Source organism: Oncorhynchus tshawytscha, unplaced genomic scaffold, assembly GCF_018296145.1.
Source record: "Oncorhynchus tshawytscha isolate Ot180627B unplaced genomic scaffold, Otsh_v2.0 Un_contig_17585_pilon_pilon, whole genome shotgun sequence".
Classification (NCBI taxonomy): Eukaryota; Metazoa; Chordata; class Actinopteri; order Salmoniformes; family Salmonidae; genus Oncorhynchus; species Oncorhynchus tshawytscha.
In genome coordinates, this window is record NW_024608763.1 from 32,501 (window position 1) to 56,500 (window position 24,000).

Sequence of the window (24,000 nt, forward strand, 5' to 3'; positions counted from 1 at the left end):
TTACCTCTCTACTGTACACACCCTTTTCCCCTCTCTCCTGTATATTACCTCTCTACTGTACACACCCTTTCCCCCTCTCTCCTGTATATTACCTCTCTACTGTACACACCCTTTTCCCCTCTCTCCTGTATATTACCTCTCTACTGTACATACCCTTTCCCCCTCTCTCCTGTATATTACCTCTCTACTGTACACACCCTTTTCCCCTCTCTCCTGTATATTACCTCTCTACTGTACACACCCTTTCCCCCTCTCTCCTGTATATTACCTCTCTACTGTACACACCCTTTTCCCCTCTCTCCTGTATATGACCTCTCTACTGTACACACCCTTTTCCCCTCTCTCCTGTATATTACCTCTACTGTACACACCCTTTCCCCCTCTCTCCCTCTCTCCCTCTCTCCCTCTCTCCCTCTCTATCTCTCGCGCCCTCTCTCCCTCTCTATCTCCCGCGCCCTCTCTCCCTCTCTATCTCTCGCGCCCTCTCTCCCTCTCTATCCCTCTCTCCCTCTCTCCCTCTATATCTCTCGCGCCCTCTCTCCCTCTCTATCTCTCGTGCCCTCTCTCTCTCTCTCTCGCGCCCTCTCTCCCTCTCGCGCCCTCTGTCCGTTTCTCCCCCGCTCTGACCACATCCACTAAAGTCCCTCCACAGGCACGCAGTGTGCAGAGTGTTGGAGGCGTGTAGTGCTGACACTTTCCCCCAGCCCTCCAGTCCTGCTCTGGCCTGGCTCCAGCTACAGCCTGGCTCTCTGGTTCTGATCAGACGGGCCCCCGCGCTCCAGTCCCTGGGGGGTCCAACTCTCCCACTCCACCCCCTCCAGAACACAAAGAGAGAGGGGGCCAGCTAAACTCTTGTCCTCCCACCACAGTTGTTTCCAAACCAACAGGAATTTGGCTACCAGTTCCTTTAATGTTTTCAAGATGACTCTGACTGTTCTGAGGAAATCCCCCCATTTTAGTAGCCATTTGAAATTCCTTTTTGTTTTTATTGCGAGGAAGTACGCACCGAGTTCCTCAGTCGGCTCCCAGGCTTCGTTCTGTGCAGTCTGTCAGTCAGTCTCTCTCTCTCTAGTGACTTTTCCAGGGTTGAGTTGCTGGGTTCAACTCAGAGCTGTTTGTCTGGGACTATTTCTGCAGTCTGGTTAGTTTCAGTGTTCGTCTGGGTTCCTGTGACTGTGACATGGTATTACTGTGATAGGACACGTCTGTTGTTCTGAAATCAACTGAAGGACAGGATTGGAATATTCCACTGACCAGAGAGCAAAGAGTCTGCTGCCACTAACAGTATGTTCTTACTGGGTAAGTAGAGACTGGACTCTCTCCTTCTATTTCAATTCAATGGGCTATGACTCTCTCTCTCTCTCTCTCTCTCTCTCTCTCGTCTTGTCTTAATGTGGCAGATGCCAGTCAGCCAGCCAGCCAGCCAGTCAGTCAGCCACGGGTTGGTTCGCTACTTCACCTTGTTTCTGACTCACAAAGTTCACAAAGACAAAGTTCCTGGAGAAAAAAATAACTTTTCTGACTTTAATGTTCGATCACTCAGCTCTTCCTTCTATTGATTCAGTCTGAGAGAGGAAGGGAGGGGCTTTATTTCCTGGGCCTAGATGACAGGGGAAACGTTGGGGAGTATAATCATAAGCACACGCTGTATGCTGAAGGTTACACATACTGCCTCGTGATATTGACTGTTGACTGACTGTGGGAACACAGTGGGTTTGTCTCCCATTCCTTCTCAGATAGTTGGCAGATGGAGTGATTCACATCTCTGCATTGTGTCTGTTTTAGAGACATCTGTGTGGTGTGTGTAGATATGTGTTGTCTGTAGATATGTGTTGTCTCTCCTCTCCTCCCTCTCTCTTCTTTCCCTCTCCTTTCTCCTCTCCTCCCTCTCTCCTCTCGTCCCTCCCTCTCTCTTCTTCTCCCTCTCTCCCCTCTTCCCCTCTCATCTCCTCTCTCCTCTCCTCCCTCCTCTCCTCCCTCCCTCCCTCCCTCTCTCTCTCCTCCCTCTCCTCTCTTCCCTCTCTCATCTCCTCTCTCTCTTCCCCTCTCCTCCCTCTCTCCTCTCCTCACCCTCCCTCCTCCCTCTCTCCTCCCTCTCTCCTCTCCTCCCTCCCTCTCTCTTCTTTCCCTCTCCTCTCTCTTCTCCTCCCTCTCTCTCCTCTCCTCCCTCCCTCTCTTTTCTTTCCCTCTCCTCTCTCCTCTCCCTCTTTCTGATCTGTGCTGACCAGTGAGCTATGGAGAGCAGGTTGATGCAGTCAGCCTTCCACTCAGCCAGCCTTCCACTCAGCCAGCCTTCCACTCAGTCAGCCTTCCACTAAGCCAGCCTTCCACTCAGCCAGCCTTCCACTCAGCCAGCCTTCCACTCAGCCAGCCTTCCACTCTGCCAGCCTTCCACTCAGCCAGCCTTCCACTCAGCTAGCCTTCCACTCAGCTAGCCTTCCACTCAGCTAGCCTTCCACTCAGCCAGCCTTCCACTCAGCCAGCCTTCCATCCAGTCAGCCAACCAGTCAGTCAGTCATCCAGTCAGTCAGCCAGCCAGTCGGCAATCCAGCAAGATATATATACAGTGCCTTGCGAAAGTATTCGGCCCCCTTGAACTTTGCGACCTTTTGCCACATTTCAGGCTTCAAACATAAAGATATAAAACTGTATTTTTTTGGGGAAGAATCAACAACAAGTGGGACACAATCATGAAGTGGAACGACATTTATTGGATATTTCAAACGTTTTTAACAAATCAAACACTGAAAAATTGGGCGTGCAAAATTATTCAGCCCCCTTAAGTTAATACTTTGTAGCGCCACCTTTTGCTGCGATTACAGCTGTAAATCGCTTGGGGTATGTCTCTATCAGTTTTGCACATCGAGAGACTGAAATTTTACAGTGTGTCAGCTAACCTTTAGCTCGGAAAGCTCTCGCCAGCTCGAACAACGCGACTCTAACCAGAGCATAACGGACCTATTTATTTTTCATCCCTGGATTCCCACCGCAAACGGAACATTTTTCAGCTGGATCTTCACAACTAGCTATCTAGCTAAACCCAACCCCGGATGATTACTCCTGGCTAGCGCTTCCACCCACTTAGCGTGAAGCTAGCCCGGCCAGCGCACCTGTACTACCACCGTAGCATACTCCTGGGCTACAATACCCGGGCCCACGACCGGTCTATCGATGTCACCGCACGAATAGGAATAAACAGACTCACCCCATCGCGACGTCCCCCAAAGGCCAACTCTCTTGCCCTCGCTATCTCCCTGCTTGCTAAACTCGGCCTGCTAACTGCTAGCTTGTCTAGCCCCGGTCCGCTAACTGCTACCTTGTTTAGCCCGGGCCTACGAACTGTTAGCTTGTTAGCACAGGCCTGCTAACTGTTAGCTTGTCTAGCCCGGGCCTACGAACTGTTAGCTTGTTAGCAAAGGCCTGCTAACCGTCTGAATCGCCGCGTCCCAAACACTCACCGGACCCATATTTACTTTCTATCTCTTCTTGATTTTTAATCTGTTTATACCTTTCCGGAAACCTGCCTCACCCAATGTGATACGGAATCGCTATTATTTTTAATTTTTAGAACACACTCAAGAACCTCCAGAAGCTAACCAGCTAACTAGCTACAAGCTATTTAGTCATTGTTAACTTTTTTTCAACCTGGATAACACTCGCCAGTCCAGCTTCCCTGCCCCATCCACCGCTGCCCCCTGGACACTGATCTCTTGGCTACATAGCTGATGCACTCTGGACTGTCCATTAATCACGGTACTCCATTCTGCTTGTTTATGTTTTATCTGTCGGCCCCGTTGCCTAGTCAACGCCATTTTACCTGCTGTTGTTGTGCTAGCTGATTAGCTGTTGTCTCACCTACTGTTTAAGCTAGCTTTCCCAATTCAACACCTGTGATTACTGTATGCCTCGCTGTATGTCTCTCTCAAATGTCAATATGCCTTGTATACTGTTGCTCAGGTTAGTTATCATTGTTCTAGTTCACAATGGAGCCCCTAGCTCTACTCTTCATACCCCTGATAACTCCTTTGTCCCACCTCCCACACATGCGGTGACCTCACCCATTACAACCAGCATGTCCAGAGATACAACCTCTCTCATCATCACCCAGTGCCTGGGATTACCTCCGCTGTACCCGCACCCCACCATACCCCTGTCTGCGCATTATGCCCTGAATATATTCTACCATGCCCAGAAACCTGCTCCTCTTATTCTCTGTCCCCAACGCTCTAGGCGACCAGTTTTGATAGCCTTTAGCCGCACTCTCATACTACTCCTTCTCTGTTCCGCGGGTGATGTGGAGGTAAACCCAGGCCCTGCATGTCCCCAGGCACCCTCATTTGTTGACTTCTGTGATCGAAAAAGCCTTGGTTTCATGCATGTCAACATCAGAAGCCTCCTCCCTAAGTTTGTTTTACTCACTGCTCTAGCACACTCTGCTAACCCTGATGTCCTTGCTGTGTCTGAATCCTGGCTCAGGAAGGCCACCAAAAATTCAGAGATTTCCATACCCAACTATAACATCTTCCGTCAAGATAGAACTGCCAAAGGGGGAGGAGTTGCAGTCTACTGCAGAGATAGCCTGCAAAGTAATGTCATACTTTCCAGATCCATACCCAAACAGTTCGAACTACTAATTTTGAAAATTACTCTCTCCAGAAATAAGTCTCTCACTGTTGCCGCCTGCTACCGACCCCCCTCAGCTCCCAGCTGTGCCCTGGACACCATTTGTGAATTGATCGCCCCCCATCTAGCCTCAGAGTTTGTTCTGTTAGGTGACCTAAACTGGGATATGCTTAACACCCCGCCAGTCCTTCAATCTAAGCTAGATGCCCTCAATCTCACACAAATCATCAAGGAACCCACCAGGTACAACCCTAACTCTGTAAACAAGGGCACCCTCATAGACGTCATCCTGACCAACTGGCCCTCCAAATACACCTCCGCTGTCTTCAACCAGGATCTCAGCGATCACTGCCTCATTGCCTGTATCCGCTACGGAGCCGCAGTCAAACGACCACCCTCATCACTGTCAAACGCTAAAACACTCAAACCTAAAACACTTCTGTGAGCAGGCCTTTCTAATTGACCTGGCCCGGGTATCCTGGAAGGACATTGACCTCATCCCGTCAGTTGAGGATGCCTGGTCATTCTTTAAAAGTAACTTCCTCACCATTTTAGATAAGCATGCTCCGTTCAAAAATGCAGAACTAAGAACAGATACAGTCCTTGGTTCACCCCAGACCTGACTGCCCTCGACCAGCACAAAAACATCCTGTGGCGGACTGCAATAGCATCGAATAGTCCCCGGGATATGCAACTGTTCAGGGAAGTCCGGAACCAATACACGCAGTCAGTCAGGAAAGCTAAGGCCAGCTTCTTCAGGCAGAAGTTTGCATCCTGTAGCTCCAACTCCAAAAAGTTCTGGGACACTGTGAAGTCCATGGAGAACAAGAGCACCTCCTCCCAGCTGCCCACTGCACTGAGGCTAGGTAACACGGTCACCACCGATAAATCCATGATTATCGAAAACTTCAATAAGCATTTCTCAACGGCTGGCCATGCCTTCCGCCTGGCTACTCCAACCTCGGCCAACAGTTCCGCCCCCGGCAGCTCCTCGCCCAAGCCTCTCCAGGTTCTCCTTTACCCAAATCCAGATAGCAGATGTTCTGAAAGAGCTGCAAAACCTGGACCCGTACAAATCAGCTGGGCTTGACAATCTGGACCCCCTATTTCTGAAACTTTCCGCCGCCATTGTCGCAACCCCTATTACCAGCCTGTTCAACCTCTCTTTCATATCGTCTGAGATCCCCAAGGATTGAAAGCTGCCGCAGTCACCCCCTCTTCAAAGGGGAGACACCCTGGACCCAAACTGTTACAGACCTATATCCATCCTGCCCTGCCTATCTAAGGTCTTCGAAAGCCAAGTCAACAAACAGGTCACTGACCATCTCGAATCCCACCGTACCTTCTCCGCTGTGCAATCTGGTTTCCGAGCCGGTCACGGGTGCACCTCAGCCACACTCAAGGTACTAAACGATATCATAACCGCCATCGATAAAAGACAGTACTGTGCAGCCGTCTTCATTGACCTTGCCAAGGCTTTCGACTCTGTCAATCACCATATTCTTATCGGCAGACTCAGTAGCCTCGGTTTTTCGGATGACTGCCTTGCCTGGTTCACCAATTACTTTGCAGACAGAGTTCAGTGTGTCAAATCGGAGGGCATGCTGTCCGGTCCTCTGGCAGTCTCTATGGGGGTGCCACAGGGTTCAATTCTCGGGCCGACTCTTTTCTCTGTATATATCAATGATGTTGCTCTTGCTGCAGGCGATTCCCTGATCCACCTCTACGCAGACGACACCATTCTATATACTTTCGGCCCGTCATTGGACACTGTGCTATCTAACCTCCAAACAAGCTTCAATGCCATACAACACTCCTTCCGTGGCCTCCAACTGCTCTTAAACGCTAGTAAAACCAAATGCATGCTTTTCAACCGATCGCTGCCTGCACCCGCATGCCCGACTAGCATCACCACCCTGGATGGTTCCGACCTTGAATATGTGGACATCTATAAGTACCTAGGTGTCTGGCTAGACTGCAAACTCTCCTTCCAGACTCATATCCAGACTTACAAGCATTTCGCTACACTCGCATTAACATCTGCTAACCATGTGTATGTGACAAATAAAATTTGATTTGATTTGATTATCAAACATCTCCAATCGAAAATCAAATCAAGAGTCGGCTTTCTATTCCGCAACAAAGCCTCCTTCACTCACGCCGCCAAGCTTACCCTAGTAAAACTGACTATCCTACCGATCCTCGACTTCGGCGATGTCATCTACAAAATGGCTTCCAACACTCTACTCAGCAAACTGGATGCAGTCTATCACAGTGCCATCCGTTTTGTCACTAAAGCACCTTATACCACCCACCACTGCGACCTGTATGCTCTAGTCGGCTGGCCCTCGTTACATATTCGTCGCCAGACCCACTGGCTCCAGGTCATCTACAAGTCCATGCTAGGTAAAGCTCCGCCTTATCTCAGTTCACTGGTCACGATGGCAACACCCATCCGTAGCACGCGCTCCAGCAGGTGTATCTCACTGATCATCCCTAAAGCCAACACCTCATTTGGCCGCCTTTCGTTCCAGTACTCTGCTGCCTGTGACTGGAACGAATTGCAAAAATCGCTGAAGTTGGAGACTTTTATCTCCCTCACCAACTTCAAACATCAGCTATCTGAGCAGCTAACCGATCGCTGCTGCTGTACATAGTCTATTGGTAAATAGCCCACCCATTTTCACCTACCTCATCCCCATACTGTTTTTATTTATTTACTTTTCTGCTCTTTTGCACACCAATATCTCTACCTGTACATGACCATCTGATCATTTATCACTCCAGTGTTAATCTGCAAAATTGTAATTATTCGCCTACCTCCTCATGCCTTTTGCACACATTGTATATAGACTCCCCTTTGTTTTCTACTGTGTTATAGACTTGTTAATTGTTTATTCCATGTGTAACTCTGTGTTGTCTGCTCACACTGCTATGCTTTATCTTGGCCAGGTCGCAGTTGCAAATGAGAACTTGTTCTCAACTAGCCTACCTGGTTAAATAAAGGTGAAATAAAAAATAAAAAATAAACAGTGTGTTTATACAGTACAGTGGGTTTGTACAGTACAGTGGGTTTGTACAGTACAGTGTGTTTGTACAGTACAGTGGGTTTGTACAGTACAGTGGGTTTGTACAGTACAGTGCGCCCCAATCCCATTCATCCTGTTATTGTGGAGGATAATTCCCATAGTGACGACAGAATGTCACGTCCCAGTGCCACAGTGATGGTATGGATGTCACATCCGAGCAGATTAAACAATCTCAATTGGCAAAGATGACCGTCCCCCAACACTTAGAGACAGATTATAAAGATGACCGTCCCCCAACACTTAGAGACAGATTATAAAGATGACCGTCCCCCAACACTTAGAGACAGATTATAAAGATGACCGTCCCCCAACACTTAGAGACAGATTAGAAAGATGACCGTCCCCCAACACTTAGAGACAGATTAGAAAGATGACCGTCCCCCAACATTTATTAGAAAGATGACCGTCCCCCAACACTTAGAGACAGATTAGAAAGATGACCGTCCCCCAACACTTAGAGACAGATTATAAAGATGACCGTCCCCCAACACTTAGAGACAGATTATAAAGATGACCGTCCCCCAACACTTAGAGACAGATTAGAAAGATGACCGTGACCCCCCAACACTTAGAGACAGATTAGATGTGGGGAAACCCTGTCTAATGTGTGATAATCCCTGCTTCTGTGGAGAGCCTGGCTTTATGGGGTCTGTGCTGCTGGAGCAATGAGCCCTGGGTGTTGCTCCAGACTGAACACACACACACACACACACACACACACACACACACACAGTATACTGACCAGCTGCATCATCTGCCCACTGTTCTGTTGTAATGTAGCCACCTCCCCTCTAGCACTGTTTCCCCGCTGTCGTTCCCATGACAACATCTCCCTGTTCTCTCAAGCCTCCCCCGGTTCCACTTTCCTGCCTGCTGCTCGCTCCAGGGCCTCAGTCGGGTCTCTACTGAAAGTGTGTGTGTGTGTGTGAGAGAGCGCTGATTTCCTACCCATTCTGCATACAGAGGAACCTCCTACTCCAGAGGTTCAGAAACATGGCAGTCTGTGTGTGTTTTTATCTGCATGTGCCCTATGTGTGTGTCTGTGTCTGTGTCTCTGTGACAACCTAGGAAGGAAGAGAACAAAGGAGATTGGTGAAGTGTTGGGGTCCCCCCCCCCCGTCCTTTAGTTCCATAACAGGATTAATCTCCATCCCTGTTGATTAGGATGCACATGACCCAACTCTCTTAAGCAGCCTATAGAAGTGCACCATTGGCACCACATAACATACTTTACCGCCAAATAAATAAACACTGGTTCAAAACGCCAGGCGAGAGACGAGAGAAAACACTGTTACGAGAGGTTCGGCTTAGCGTCTCGCAGCTACCATGTCATCCTTTTAGTAACCGGTTAAATAAACAGCCATCGTTGGCCTCGGCTGAGTCGGCTCGCTGCTCTCATGCCTTGGTCCTCTTCTCTTGCTCTGTCTTCATTGGCAGCAGCTATGATTGGCAGGCTGTGTTCCCCCCTCTGGATTCATTAGGTTTGAAACGGGGATTTGACACAGAGAGGGTGAATTACAGAAATGGAGGCAAGATGTCTGTCTCTACGTCATAGCTCTGCATGCACGCACACGCACACACACACACACACACACACACACACACACACACACACACACACACACACACACACACACACACACACACACACACACACACACACACACACACATGCATATCCCACAAGACATGCCACCAGGGGCCTCTTCACAGTCCCCAAGTCCAGAACAGACTCTGGGAAACACACAGTACAACATAGAGACATGACTACATGGAACTCTATTCCACATTAAGTAATTTGGGGAAAACTGCACCTTATAGAATAACGTGGACTGTGAAGAGACGCGCATACACACACACACACACACTAACACACACACTCTACATACATACATTGTAATGTTGTAATATTGTTGTATTGTAGATATGTGGTGGTAGAGTAGTGGTGTGATAATGTATTGTATTGTAGATATGTGGTGGTAGAGTAGTGGCGTGATAATGTATTGTATTGTAGATATGTGGTGGTAGAGTAGTGGTGTGATAATGTATTGTATTGTAGATATGTGGTGGTAGAGTAGTGGTGTGATAATGTATTGTATTGTAGATATGTGGTGGTAGAGTAGTGGCGTGATAATGTATTGAATTGTAGATATGTGGTGGTAGAGTGGTGGTGTGATAATGTATTGTATTAGAGAGTAGTGGTTGTACCTTACTGCTGCCTGTCAGTGGGTAAGGTGAGGGTTGACTGTGAGGGGAAAGCATCTGGCTGTGTTTTAGATGAGAGTGAAGGTAGCAGAGAAAGCAGCTCAGTGAAGTCTTGACCAGCACAGCAACAGACATGGCCCTGTCAATCAACCAGCAACAGACATGGCCCTGTCAAACAACCAGCAACAGACATGGCCCTGTCAACCAACCAGCAACAGACATGGCCCTGTCAACCAACCAGCAACAGACATGGCCCTGTCAACAACCAGCAACAGACATGGCCCTGTCAACCAACCAGCAACAGACATGGCCCTGTCAACCAACCAGCAACAGACATGGCCCTGTCAACCAACCAGCAACAGACATGACCCTGTCAACAGTAGGAGACATGGCCCTGTCAACCAACCAGTAGGAGACATGGCCCTGTCAACCAACTAGCAACAAACATGGCCCTGTCAACCAACCAGTAGGAGACATGGCCCTGTCAACCAGTAGGAGACATGGCCCTGTCAGCAACAGACATGGCCCTGTCAACCAACCCAGCAACAGACATGGCCCTGTCAACCAACCAGCAACAGACATGGCCCTGTCAACCAACCAGTAGGAGACATGGCCCTGTCAACCAACCAGTAGGAGACATGGCCCTGTCAACCAACCAGCAGGAGACATGGCCCTGTCAACCAACCAGTAGGAGACATGGCCCTGTCAACCAACCAGTAGGAGACATGGCCCTGTCAACCAACCAGTAGGAGACATGGCCCTGTCAACCAACCAGCAAGAGACATGGCCCTGTCAACCAACCAGCAGGAGACATGGCCCTGTCAACCAACCAGCAACAGACATGGCCCTGTCAACCAACCAGCAACAGACATGGCCCTGTCAACCAACTGGTAGGAGAGATGGCCCTGTCAACCAACCATCAGGAGACATGGTCCTGTCAACCAACCATCAGGAGACATGGCACTGTCAACCAACCAGCAACAGACATGGCCCTGTCAACCAACCAGCAGGAGACATGGTCCTGTCAACCAACCATCAGGAGACATGGCCCTGTCAACCAACCAGCAACAGACATGGCCCTGTCAACCAACCAGTAGGAGACAAGGCCCTATCAACCAACCAGTAGGAGACAAGGCCCTATCAACCAACCAGTAGGAGACAAGGCCCTATCAACCAACCAGTAGGAGACAAGGCCCTATCAACCAACCAGTAGGAGACATGGCCCTGTCAACCAACCAGAAAGAGACACGGCCCTGTCAACCAACCAGCAGGAAACATGGCCCTGTCAACCAACCAGCAGGAGACGTGACAGTGAGAGGGCGGGTCAATATGTCTAGACGCTGGAGTGGCAGGGTGCACAGTCAGCAGGAGCCAATCAGATCGCCAGGCCAGGGATGAGGAGCAGCGCCCTCCTATGAATACTATTAACCTCTGTTCAGGTTTTGACTACCAGTCAGCCCATTTATATTGTCCACTAGACATTTTATCTCTTGTTGAGTGACATACAGTCTCAGGATCAGTGGTGGTGGTCATGTCTGCTTACTGAGTGTTGAAAGCCTAATAATATGGTCTGACCCCGGACCAGCTAAAGGGACCTCTACAAGCTTTAGCTTCTCCCCCTCTGTCTAAATATCTATGGATTAGTGCTCTCCTCACCTCCTCTTTCCCTCTTCCTGCTGCTTGGCTTGTTATTATCCCTCTCCTTCTCTTCTCCTGGTACCTCCTCCTCTATCCCTCCCTCTCTCAGGACATGTCTGTGGTCCTCCCTCTCTCAGGACATGTCTGTGGTCCTCTCCTCTCTCAGGACATGTCTGTGGTCCTCCCTCTCTCAGGACATGTCTGTGGTCCCTCTCTCAGGACATGTCTGTGGTCCTCTCCTCTCAGGACATGTCTGTGGTCCTCCCTCTCTCAGGACATGTCTGTGGTCCTCCCTCTCTCAGGACATGTCTGTGGTTCTCCCTCTCTCAGGACATGTCTGTAGTCCTCCCTCTCTCAAGACACATCTGTGGTCCTCTCCTCTCTCAGGACATGTCTGTGGTCCTCTCCTCTCTCAGGACATGTCTGTGGTCAGGACATGTCTCCTCCCTCTCTCAGGACATGTCTGTGGTCCTCCCTCTCTCAGGACATGTCTGTGGTCCTCCCTCTCTCAGGACATGTCTGTGGTCCTCTCCTCTCTCAGGACATGTCTGTGGTCCTCCCTCTCTCAGGACATGTCTGTGGTCCTCCCTCTCTCAGGACATGTCTGTGGTCCTCTCCTCTCTCAGGACATGTCTGTGGTCCTCTCCTCTCTCAGGACATGTCTGTGGTCCTCCCCTCTCTCAGGACATGTCTGTGGTCCTCTCCTCTCTCAGGACATGTCTGTGGTCCTCCCTCTCTCAGGACATGTCTGTGGTCCTCCCTCTCTCAGGACATGTCTGTGGTCCTCCTCTCTCAGGACATGTCTGTGGGTCAGGACATGTCTGTGGTCCTCTCCTCTCTCAGGACATGTCTGTGGTCCTCTCCTCTCTCAGGACATGTCTGTGGTCCTCTCCTCTCTCAGGACATGTCTGTGGTCCTCCCTCTCTCAGGACATGTCTGTGGTCCTCCCTCTCTCAGGACATGTCTGTGGTCCTCTCCTCTCTCAGGACATGTCTGTGGTCCTCCCTCTCTCAGGACATGTCTGTGGTCCTCCCTCTCTCAGGACATGCCTGTCTCAGGACATGTCTGTGGTCCTCCCTCTCTCAGGACATATCTGTGGTCCTCTCCTCTCAGTGTGGATGCTGCATGGTATATCTCTCTCTCTCTGGGACATGTTAATAATGCAGGAGGCTTAGTTGATTAATGTGGGGGCTGGGGGCTTAGTGTGGGTGTGTGTGTGGGGGGGGCTGGGAGTGTGGAGGCCTTGACAGGAGAGTGGTTGGGAGAACTGGCTGGCTGGCTGGCTGACTGGCTGGGCTCATAATCAGCCCACACCTTTGGCTCGTGGTGCCAACAGGGGCTGTCCTCAGAGACGTGGGTGAGAGGAGGGAAAGTGGCGGGAGAGGAGAAGGGGATGGAGGAGGGGTGGTGGTACTGTACAGGGCTGTTCCATTACCCCTCCTCTATCTAAATGTATTAGTGTGGTTTCTCGTGTTAGGCTGAAACAGTAGTACATCCCAGACTGGTCTCATACATCAGACGTAACATAGTAAATGTGAATCCATGTTACTTAAACCTTCCTCTAATCCTAACCTTAACCCCTTACCCTGACCTCTAGAGCTAGCTAACGTTAGCAATAGCCACCTAGGTTTTTTAAATTCATACCACATTGTAGGAATTGTAATTCGTAACATATTGTAGGAATTGTAATTCGTAAAGTATTGTTAGATTTGTAATTCTTAACATATCTTATGGATTGTAATTTCTAACACAACATACGAAATGGATGATGGATATCCACAAATGAATACATACCATATAAATTGTAACATATCATACTAAATTGTCTCAGATGTCTCAGTGTCTCAGATGTACATACAGAATGATACGAAATGCTCTGAGACCATGTTGTGCATCCGTGTAGTTTTGTTGTAGGACAGTCATTGTGTAGAGTACAGGGAGACAAGGCAGGTCTGGTCTGTTATGTCTGTACTGTGTGTCAGTAGGTCTGGTCTGTTAAATCTGTACTGTGTCAGTAGGTCTGGTCTGTTATATCTGTACTGTGTGTCAGTAGGCCTGATCTGTTATATCTGTACTGTGTCAGTAGGTCTGGTCTGTTATATCTGTACTGTGTGTCAGTAGGTCTGGTCTGTTATATCTGTACTGTGTCAGTAGGCCTGGCTCTCAACCTTGCTCTGTAACATGATCCCTACCACACAATTACATACCAAACACTGTACACACACACACACACACACACACACACACACACACACACACACACACACACACACACACACACACACACACACACACACACACACACACACACACACACAGCGGGTTGGGGTTTGGTGTGGTGTTGGAGCCAGAGGTGGCCAGGTTGGGGCTGTGGTCTGATTGAGCGGTGTGAGATAAGCTCAGGGATTGTCAGTAGGGGGATTTCCACCTGTCTGGAGCTGTGGTCGACAGGGGACAGGAGAGGCAGAGTGTAGGAGGTGGAGAGAGCAGTAGTCCTGCTGCCATGGTCTGTTCCCTGCAGGGCTCCCCAGCACCGATGCCTTGTAGTCATTCTCTCTGAGCTCTAAAACCTGTCTGCTTAATGATTAGAGCTGAGACATTAGTGCTTTTGAGGTCGGTTTGGTTTTGATTAGATTATTAAGAAATAATCAGTGTTTTCGATTATTTTGGTTGAATGCTGTAACAGCACAGAATCAAACAATGACCAGAAGTCCTATGATGGGAGTGACTGCCCAGTGCTGCTTATTATCCCAGTGCTGCTTATCCCAGTGCTGCTTATCCCAGTGCTGCTTATCCCAGTGCTGTCTTATCCCTGCTGCTTATCCCAATGCTGCTTTCCCATCCCAGTGCTGCTTATCCAGTGCTGCTTATCCCAATGCTGCTTATCCCAGTGCTGCTTATCCCAATGCTGCTTATCTCAGTGCTGCTTATCCCAATGCTGCTAATCTCAGTTTATATCCCATGCTTTATCCCAGTGCTGCTTATCCCAGTGCTGCTTATCCCAGTGCTGCTTATCCCAATGCTGCTTATCCCAGTGCTGCTTATCCCAATGCTGCTTATCCCAGTTTTATCCCAGTGCTTCAAATCTCACATCTCAGTGCTGCTTATCCCAGTGCTGCTTATCCCAGTGCTGCTTATCCCAGTGCTGCTTATCCCAGTGCTGCTTATCCCAAGTGCTGCTTATCCCAGTGCTGCTTATCCCAGTGCTGCTTATCCCAGTGCTGCTTATCCCAGTGCTGCTTATCCCAGTGCTGCTTATCCCAGTGCTGCTTATCCCAGTGCTGCTTATCCCAGTGCTGCTTATCCCAGTGCTGCTTATCCCAATGCTGCTTATCTCAGTGCCTTATCCCAGTGCTGTTTCCCAGTGCTCTTATCCCAATGCAATGCTGCTTATCTCAGTGCTGCTTATCACTCATTAACTATTTATTCACATGACTTTACTTTCATCAAATATTTCAGTTGTTGTGTACATTACATGTGTTTTATGTGATATTTAGTAGTTTAAAACTACAACATCACACAGTTCAGCCTGGTTCTGGTTTATCTGTAGTGAAACAAGAGGAAACCCAGCTAAATGGATGTCGCCACTTCCGCCGAAGTCGGCTCCTCTCCTTGTTCGGCGGTCGACGTCACTGGCCTTCTAGCCATTTGTTTTGTCTTGTTTCCCCGCACACCTGGTTTACATTCCCTAATCACACTACATATATATTCCCTCTGTTTCCCCCATGTCTTTGTGTGGAACTGTTTTGTTACATGTTTCGTGTTACGCGCCAGGCTGGTTTTTCCCCGGGTACCGTGTTGAACCCGAGTGGTTTCCCCCCGGGTACCGTGTTGAATCCGAGTGGTTTTTCCCCGGGTACCGTGTTGAATCCGAGTGCTTTTCCCCCGGGTACCGTGTTGAACCCGAGTGGTTTTTCCCCGGGTTCCGTGTTGAACACACACACACTCACACACACTCACACACACACTGTACTGTCTCTGACATGGTCTTCACACACACACTGTCTCTTGAGTGCTCATCCAAGGAAACCTCATGCATATGCATGGCAGCCAGTGACTTTGGGTAAAGAGATGAACAGGGAGATTGAGAGACAGAGAGAGAGAGCGAGAGTAAGTGAGAGAGATGGGGAGAGAGAGAGAGAGAGAGTAAGTGAGAGGGAGGGAGAGAGAGACAGAGAAAGAGAGAGTAAGTGAGAGGGAGGGAGAGTGAGAGAGACAGGGAGAGAGAGAGAGTAAGTGAGAGGGAGGGAGAGAGAGAGAGACAGAGAAAGAGAGAGTAAGTGAGAGGGAGGGAGGTAGAGAGAAACATTGCAGAGGTCCGTTTCTCAAGTGTGCCGGCAGCACCATAATGGGAATACAACTGAAGCACTGGTTAATCAGTGTGTTTTCTCTGGCTTGGCCCTGTAATGTATAATAGTCAATCAGCCCAGTCACACAGGGGTTGCTGAGAATGATCAGTTACTCATCGTTGTCTTGTTAAACCCACAGTCTGCCAAGCCAGGGACAGATTGCTCTGCTGGTGCCATTATTACAGAGCAGAATAAAGCCAACCCAAAGCAATGTGTCTTATAGGGGGAGGAGAGAGGAGGAGAGGAGGAGAGAGAGAGTGGAGAGGGGGAGACAGGGAGAGAGGAGTGAGTGGAGAGGAGGAGACAGGGAGAGGATGAGAGAGAGGAGGAGACAGGAAGAGGAGGAGAGAGAGGAGTGAGTGGAGAGGAGGAGAGAGAGGAGCGGAGGAGACAGGGGGAGGAGGAGACAGGAGAGAGGAGGAGAGAGGGAGAGGAATAGACAGGGAGAGGAGGAGAGAGAGGAGTGAGTGGAGAGGAGGAGACAGGTAGAGAAGGAGAGAGTGGAGAGGAGGAGACAGGTAGCGAAGGAGACAGGTAGAGAAGGAGACAGGTAGAGAAGAGAGGTGAAAGTGGAGAGGAGGAGACATGGAGAGGAGGAGACAGGTAGAGGAGGAGAAAGGAGAGAGAGGAGAGGAGAGAGGAGAGGCTGGGGACATGGTGTAGTAGACTATGAGGTGTAGAGTAGAGGAGAAGAGAGGGTCATTTTGAGAAAGCAGTGCGGGGCTGGAGAGAGGAAGAGTAAAGCGGAGTGGGTGAGACAATGAAAAAGGAGCCTGGAAGAGAGGGAGTGATAGAGAAATAGAGAGGGGGAGAGAAAGCAGAAGGAGATTGCTATAGAGAAAGAGAGAGAGGGGGACATGGAGCAGAGCAATAAGAGAGATTGAGGTCATGAGACAATAGAGGGAGGGAGAGAAATTGAGAAAGGGACACTGGGGAAAAGAGTGAGAGATAGAGATCGGGAGAGGGAGAAAGATAGAGGGAGAGAGCCTGAGAAAGTGTGTACTCAGCTGTGAGATGAGACCTGTCTCCCCATGGGGAGAGAGGGATGGAGAGAGGGGAGGAGGAATCCAATGTCGGTTGGACTGCTCTGAGGGGGAGGGGAGCACACACACACACACACACAAACACGCACACACAAACACACGCACATACACAAACACGCACACACAAACACAAACACATGCACACACACTCCTCAGGGAGCTGATCTGTCAGACATAGCGAGTCTACCACAGAGTGGTGAAGCCTACAGGTCTACTGATCCCTGGTCCCCATGCTGTGGGATGGACAGATTGCCAATGTCAGGCACCATGACGTCAGCTAGTAGGAAAATGGATAATGGTGTATTACAGTATTCTCTATCCACTATCAATTTATTGGTGCTTTTTAGTAGCGTTGATGATCGAATGCACATCCCTTATGATGTTGGGCCTTAAAGATGGCAGTAATGAAGGTAGTAGTGATGAAGGTAGCAGTAATGATGTTGGGCCTTAAAGATGGCAGTAATGAAGGTGGTAGTAATGATGTTTGGCCTTAAAGATGGCAGTAATGAAGGTAGCAGTAATGATGTTGGGCCTTAAAGATGGCAGTGATGAAGGTAGCAGTAATGATGTTGGGCCTTAAAGATGGCAGTGATGAAGGTAGCAGTAATGATGTTGGGCCTTAAAGATGGCAGTGATGAAGGTGGTAGTAATGATGTTGGGCCTTAAAGATGGCAGTAATGAAGGTAGCAGTAATGATGTTGGGCCTTAAAGATGGCAGTGATGAAGTAGAAGGAATGATGTTGGGCCTTAAAGATGGCAGCGATGAAGGTAGCAGTAATGATGTTGGGCCTTAAAGATGGCAATAATGAAGGTAGCAAGGCAGTAATGATGTTGGGCCTTAAAGATGGCAGTAATGAAGTAGCAGTAATGATGTTGGGCCTTAAAGATGGCAGTAATGAAGTAGCAGTAATGATGTTGGGCCTTAAAGATGGCAGTAATGAAGTAGCAGTAATGATGTAATGGGCCTTAAAGATGGCAGTAATGAAGGTAGTAGTAATGAAGGTAGTGGTAATGAAGGTAGCAGTAATGACAGTAGTAGTAATGAAGGTAGTAGTAATGAAGATAGCAGTAATGACTGTAGTAGTAATGAAGATAGCAGTAATGAAGGTAGTAGTAATGAAGGTAGTAGTAATGAAGGTAATGAAGGTAGTAGTAATGAAGGTAGTAGTAATGAAGGTAGTAGTAATGAAGGTAGTAGTAATGAAGGTAGTAGTAATGAAGGTAGTAGTAATGAAGGTAGTAGTAATGAAGGTAGTAGTAATGAAGGTAGTAGTAATGAAGGTAGCAGTAATGAAGGTAGCAGTAATGAAGGTAGCGGTAATGAAGGTAGTGGTAATGAAGGTAGTAGTAATGAAGGTAGTAGTAATGAAGGTAGTAGTAATGAAGATAGCAGTAATGAAGGTAGTAGTAATGAAGATAGCAGTAATGAAGGTAGTAGTAATGAAGGTAGTAGTAATGAAGGTAGTGGTGATGAAGGTAGTAGTAATGAACATAGTAGTATTGAAGGTGGCGGTAATGACGGTGAAGTGGTAATGAAGGTAGTAGTAATGAAGGTAGTATTAATGAAGGTAGCTGTAATGAAGGTAGTAGTAATGAAGGTAGTCGTAATGAAGGTAGTGGTAATGAAGGTAGTGGTAATGAAGGTAGTAGTCATGAAGGTATTATTAATGAAGGTAGTTGTAATGAAGGAAGTAGTAATGAAGGTAGTAGTAATGAAGGTAGTAGTAATGAAGGTAGTTGTAATGAAGGTAGTATTAATGAAGGTAGCAGTAATGAAGGTAGCAGTAATGAAGATAGCAGTAATGAAGGTAGCGGTAATGAAGGTAGTGGTAATGAAGGTAGCTGTAATGAAGGTAGTAGTAATGAAGATAGCAGTAATGAAGGTAGTAGTAATGAATGTAGCAGTAATGAAGGTAGCAGTAATGAAGGTAGTAGTAATGAAGGTAGTAGTAATGAAGGTAGTAGTAATGAAGGTAGTAGTAATGAAGGTAGTAGTAATGAAGGTAGCAGTAATGAAGGTAGTATTAATGAACATAGTAGTAATGAAGATAGCAGTAATGAAGGTGGTCGTAATGAAGGTAGTATTAATGAAGGTAGTAGTAATGAAGGTAGTATTAATGAAATTGTAGTAATGAAGGTAGTAGTAATGAAGGTAGTAGTAATGAAGGTAGTAGTAATGAAGGTAGTAGTAATGAAGGTAGTAGTAATGTAGTAATGAAGGTAGTAGTAATGAAGGTAGTAGTAATGAAGGTAGTAGGTAATGAAGGTAGCAGTAATGAAGGTAGTAGTAATGAAGGTAGTAATGAAGGTAGTAGTAATGAAGGTAGTAGTAATGAAGGTAGTAGTAATGAAGGTAGTATTAATGAACATTGTAGTAATGAAGGTAGTAGTAATGAAGGTAGTAGTAATGAAGGTAGTAGTAATGACTGAACTGCTCTAACACAGACCTTTATGAGGTTTGTTTGCAACGTTTGGATCCCTGAAAGGATCTTGTCAGGTTATATGTGCTTTGCCATCAGTAATAAAAGATACTGTCCACACTATGCAGTGACGTTCAGGTACAGCATACAGCTAGTGTAGTCATGAAGCATCCATAGATACCCACACTCTGTTGAATCAATGCTCACTCCGCTGAATCAATGCTCCCATTGTTTTATGAAGTGAAAATCATTGCCCAGAAGGTCTTTTCCAGCAGGTTCCCCCCATGTTTTATGAAGTGAAAATCATTGCCCAGAAGGTCTTTTCCAGCAGGATCCCCCCATGTTTTATGATGTGAAAATCATTGCCCAGAAGGTCTTTTCCAGCAGGTTCCCCCCCATGTTTTATGATGTGAAAATCATTGCCCAGAAGGTCTTTTCCAGCAGGTTCCCCCATGTTTTATGATGTGAAAATCATTGCCCAGAAGGTCTTTTCCAGCAGGATCCCCCATGTTTTATGATGTGAAAATCATTGCCCAGAAGGTCTTTTCCAGCAGGATCCCCCATGTTTTATGATGTGAAAATCATTGCCCAGAAGGTCTTTTCCAGCAGGTACCCCCATGTTTTATGAAGTGAAAATCATTGCCCAGAAGGTCTTTTCCAGCAGGATTCCCCCATGTTTTATGATGTGAAAATCATTGCCCAGAAGGTCTTTTCCAGCAGGTTCCCCCCATGTTTTATGATGTGAAAATCATTGCCCAGAAGGTCTTTTCCAGCAGGTTCCCCCCCATGGTTTATGAAGTGAAAATCATTGCCCAGAAGGTCTTTTCCAGCAGGTTCCCCCCATGTTTTGTGCTTTGCCATAACTCTAATCGAAGTCTCACATTGCCTCACATTTAAGGGCTGTTCAATCGCCTATTCATTGGAATATCAGAATTAACGTGAGAAAATGTGCCCGGAAATCAAGGTACTTCTAGCCATAACCTCTTCTCTCCCTCTCCTTTCTCTCATGGTGTTCATTCTCTGTGTGGCTATAGGTAGTGGTCTGATGGGGAACTCCTCTGCCTCCTTCATGGGTACGTTCCTGGCCAGCAGTCTGGGCTCGTCCTCCCACCCCTCTCACCCCTCCCGGCCCCCCTCCTCACCCTCTTCACCCGGATCCTTCCGTGGTGGACCCCACTCCAGCGCCTCTCAGATCTGGTTCCCTCACTCACACGAAGGTAAGAGAGAAACGCCACAGGAAAAACAATGGAATGAGTGACGCCCGACCACCGATTTAGCATGATGTCATCAGGTATATTTAGCTTGCAGTCTTCTCAACGTGACGGAGGCCTTTAAGGATCGACAGCCACATAACATATCCTCATGATACACACATCCAGGGGTTCTAGGTGGTTTCATTTTTCGATCGATGACTATTTTCAGCTAAATGTAAAGATGACTCAGCACTCTGCACTCTATGCTGCCATCATTATTAATGGACTTGTAAGAGAATCCCCTACTTGTCCTTCTTTCCCAGTCTATGAATCCGCAGGGCTCTATCTTGGGCTGACGTTAAGGCGGCGCTGGTGTCAAACGCACGTTCGTTGGCAGTTTCCACCTGTTTAAGCCAGAGTTCTGCTATTTTCAAACTGTTGTGCAAAGGTTGGTAATTGACCTGTCTTTTATCAGCTCTTTGTGCTCAGGTGGGAGGAGTGGAAATATTGTAGGTGTGTCCTTAAAAGGTGATCCAAAGGGCTAATTTCAGGCAGCTCTCTTTTGGGCCTTATCAAAGGCTCCTGGGTCGTGTTCATTAGGCACCAAACGGAATGAAACATTCCGAAACGGAGTGGAACAGGGAGGTATTACTTAACCTGAACTAATTAAATTAGAAACGCCCATTTTCATGTTCTCCTACAAACCGCTTTCAAACGTTTTCCATTGTGTGCCCTAATGAACACAACTCAGGTCCTGGTTCTCAGCCGTGCGGTATGGAACGGCGTTCGGGTCTTTACGTGTCAAAAAGATACACATCAAAAACCACAGTTCTATTATAGAATGTTGTGTGTGATGAATTTGCACTTGCAAGCCAAGCGCCACCACTACTATCAGTAGCATTGTCAAAGCTGTACAAAAAAATCTGCAAACAAGCAAACACCGGCAACGAACAATGTATTTACAATACCGCCTTGGTAATAAGGCATTATTTGTTCGACCGCAACTTCTTTGGTGTTTAGCTAGCACCTGTACAACTTGTGGTTTTGCTCTGTTTTTGGGGAAGAACATTGTTTGCATCAAATCCATCAGCTAGCTAACATTTTTACAACAAACACTGTCCAGAGCTCGAGGAAGGGCAGGTGGGCGAGACGACTTTACCAGCATCATAGCATACGTATCGATGAATCGAGTGATAGTCTAGTCAATGTGTAATAACTACGTAAACAATGAATGAACTCGTTAAATTATTATGTGACGTGCAGTCATATTCAGGTCCTGATTGGTCAACAACCTTATTTGACACGTCAAATAGTGTTATTTGACGGGTATCTTTTTTGACACGTAAAGACCCAAACGCCGTTCCATAGTACGGAGCTGCAGCTTAACAGCGTGTAATCTTACTCTGACAGCATGTATTCTCAGCCTGGGTTGAGTTTCCAGTGGAGGACAGACGGCTTGTAATCCTTAAGAAATGAGCCCGGCTCCCACCCTTTTCTCTGGGCTCTGAAATAGGCCTCTGCCCCTCCCCTGGAGCATGTTTGGGGTGAAGCACCATGCAGTGTTTTTTAGGATGGAGTGACGGGTCAATAGTTCAGCCAAAAATTGTTGCGGTATTCAAATTCACGTCAGCAAGAATGTCACTCAGCCCACTGAACAACACACACGCCAGTAAAGAGGTTGCACAGACTGCAGGGTTGGGCTGTTCAGCTGTTGTGTCTCTGGTGCTTGTGGTGGTTCCCACCCTACCCAGGCTCTGACTGCCTCACCCGACCCGCCTAAACACAGCGGACTCAGGGTATGCCAAGCCCCAAGCATAGCCTCCTTGTTTAAAGGGATAGTTCAAGCAAAATACAACATTAGTTAGATGGTTCCTGGTGTACAGACTACTTCCAGAATAAGATAACATCTAACTAATGTTGTTATTAAGGTGAACAACCCCTTTAAGAAGGAACTATCTGAGTACCCACTGGGCACAGACATCAATTCAATGTCTATTCCACGTTGGTTCAACGTAATAACATTAAAAGGGCATGGAAACAACGTTGATTCAACCAGTGTGCCAAGTGGGTAATGTTGTCATTAAGGTGAACTACCCCTTTAAGAAGGAACATTCTAACTAATGTTGTCATTAAGGTGAACTACCCCTTTAAGAAAGAACATTCTAACTAATGTTGTCATTAAGGTGAACTACCCCTTTAAGAAGGAACATTCTAACTAATGTTGTCATTAAGGTGAACTACCCCTTTAAGAAAGAACATTCTAACTAATGTTGTCATTAAGATTAACTACCCCTTTAAGAAGGAACATTCTAACTAATGTTGTCATTAAGATTAACTACCCCTTTAAGAAGGAACATTCTAACTAATGTTGTCATTAAGGTGAACTACCCCTTTAAGAAGGAACATTCTAACTAATGTTGTCATTAAGGTGAACTACCCCTTTAAGAAGGAACATTCTAACTAATGTTGTCATTAAGGTGAACTACCCCTTTAAGAAGGAACATTCTAACTAATGTTGTCATTAAGGTGAACTACCCTTTTAAGAAGGAACATTCTAACTAATGTTGTCATTAAGATGAACTACCCCTTTAAGACTAGGCCAGCTGTTGTGTCTTGGCCAGGGCAAGCCAGAGGGGAATGTGCTGCAGGATCTACATTGTGTTTGTGGTCACTGATAATCACTACTCTGGTCGTATGATGTGTAGCTGGGGCTGATGTTTTTGATGCAGCTGTGGTTCTGTTTGTTGTTAATGGACACTCTGTTTTGGGGATGGGCGGCCCTTAGATGTTGTTTGATACAGCTGTGGTTCTGTTTGTTGTTAATGGACACTCTGTTTTGGGGATGGGCGGCCCTTAGATGTTGTTTGATGCAGCTGTGGTTCTGTTTGTTGTTAATGGACACTCTGTTTTGGGGATGGGCGGCCCTTAGATGTTGTTTGATACAGCTGTGGTTCTGTTTGTTGTTAATGGACACACTGTTTTGGGGATGGGCGGCCCTTAGATGTTGTTTGATGCAGCTGTGGTTCTGTTTGTTGTTAATGGACACTGTTTTGGGGATGGGCGGCCCTTAGATGTTGTTTGATACAGCTGTGGTTCTGTTTGTTGTTAATGGACACTGTTTTGGGGATGGGCGGCCCTTAGATGTTGTTTGATGCAGCTGTGGTTCTGTTTGTTGTTAATGGACACTGTTTTGGGGATGGGCGGCCCTTAGATGTTGTTTGATACAGCTGTGGTTCTGTTTGTTGTTAATGGACACTGTTTTGGGGATGGGCGGCCCTTAGATGTTGTTTGATGCAGCTGTGGTTCTGTTTGTTGTTAATGGACACTGTTTTGGGGATGGGCGGCCCTTAGATGTTGTTTGATACAGCTGTGGTTCTGTTTGTTGTTAATGGACACACTGTTTTGGGGATGGGCGGCCCTTAGATGTTGTTTGATACAGC

The 24,000-nt window shown here is 47.4% G+C and overlaps 1 protein-coding gene across 1 annotated transcript in view; it reads left to right on the top strand.

Annotated features, from left to right (window-relative positions):
- Window positions 1–608: 608 nt before the first annotated feature.
- LOC112240797 (BAH and coiled-coil domain-containing protein 1) overlaps window positions 609–24,000 on the top strand; it is a 44,164-nt gene continuing 20,772 nt past the window's right edge. Inside the window, exons 1-2 of the mRNA XM_042313612.1 lie at window positions 609–1,299; window positions 20,402–20,584. Coding sequence (XP_042169546.1) covers window positions 1,287–1,299; window positions 20,402–20,584 — 196 coding nt within the window. The 5' untranslated portion in view covers window positions 609–1,286. The remainder of the gene's footprint in view (window positions 1,300–20,401; window positions 20,585–24,000) is intronic.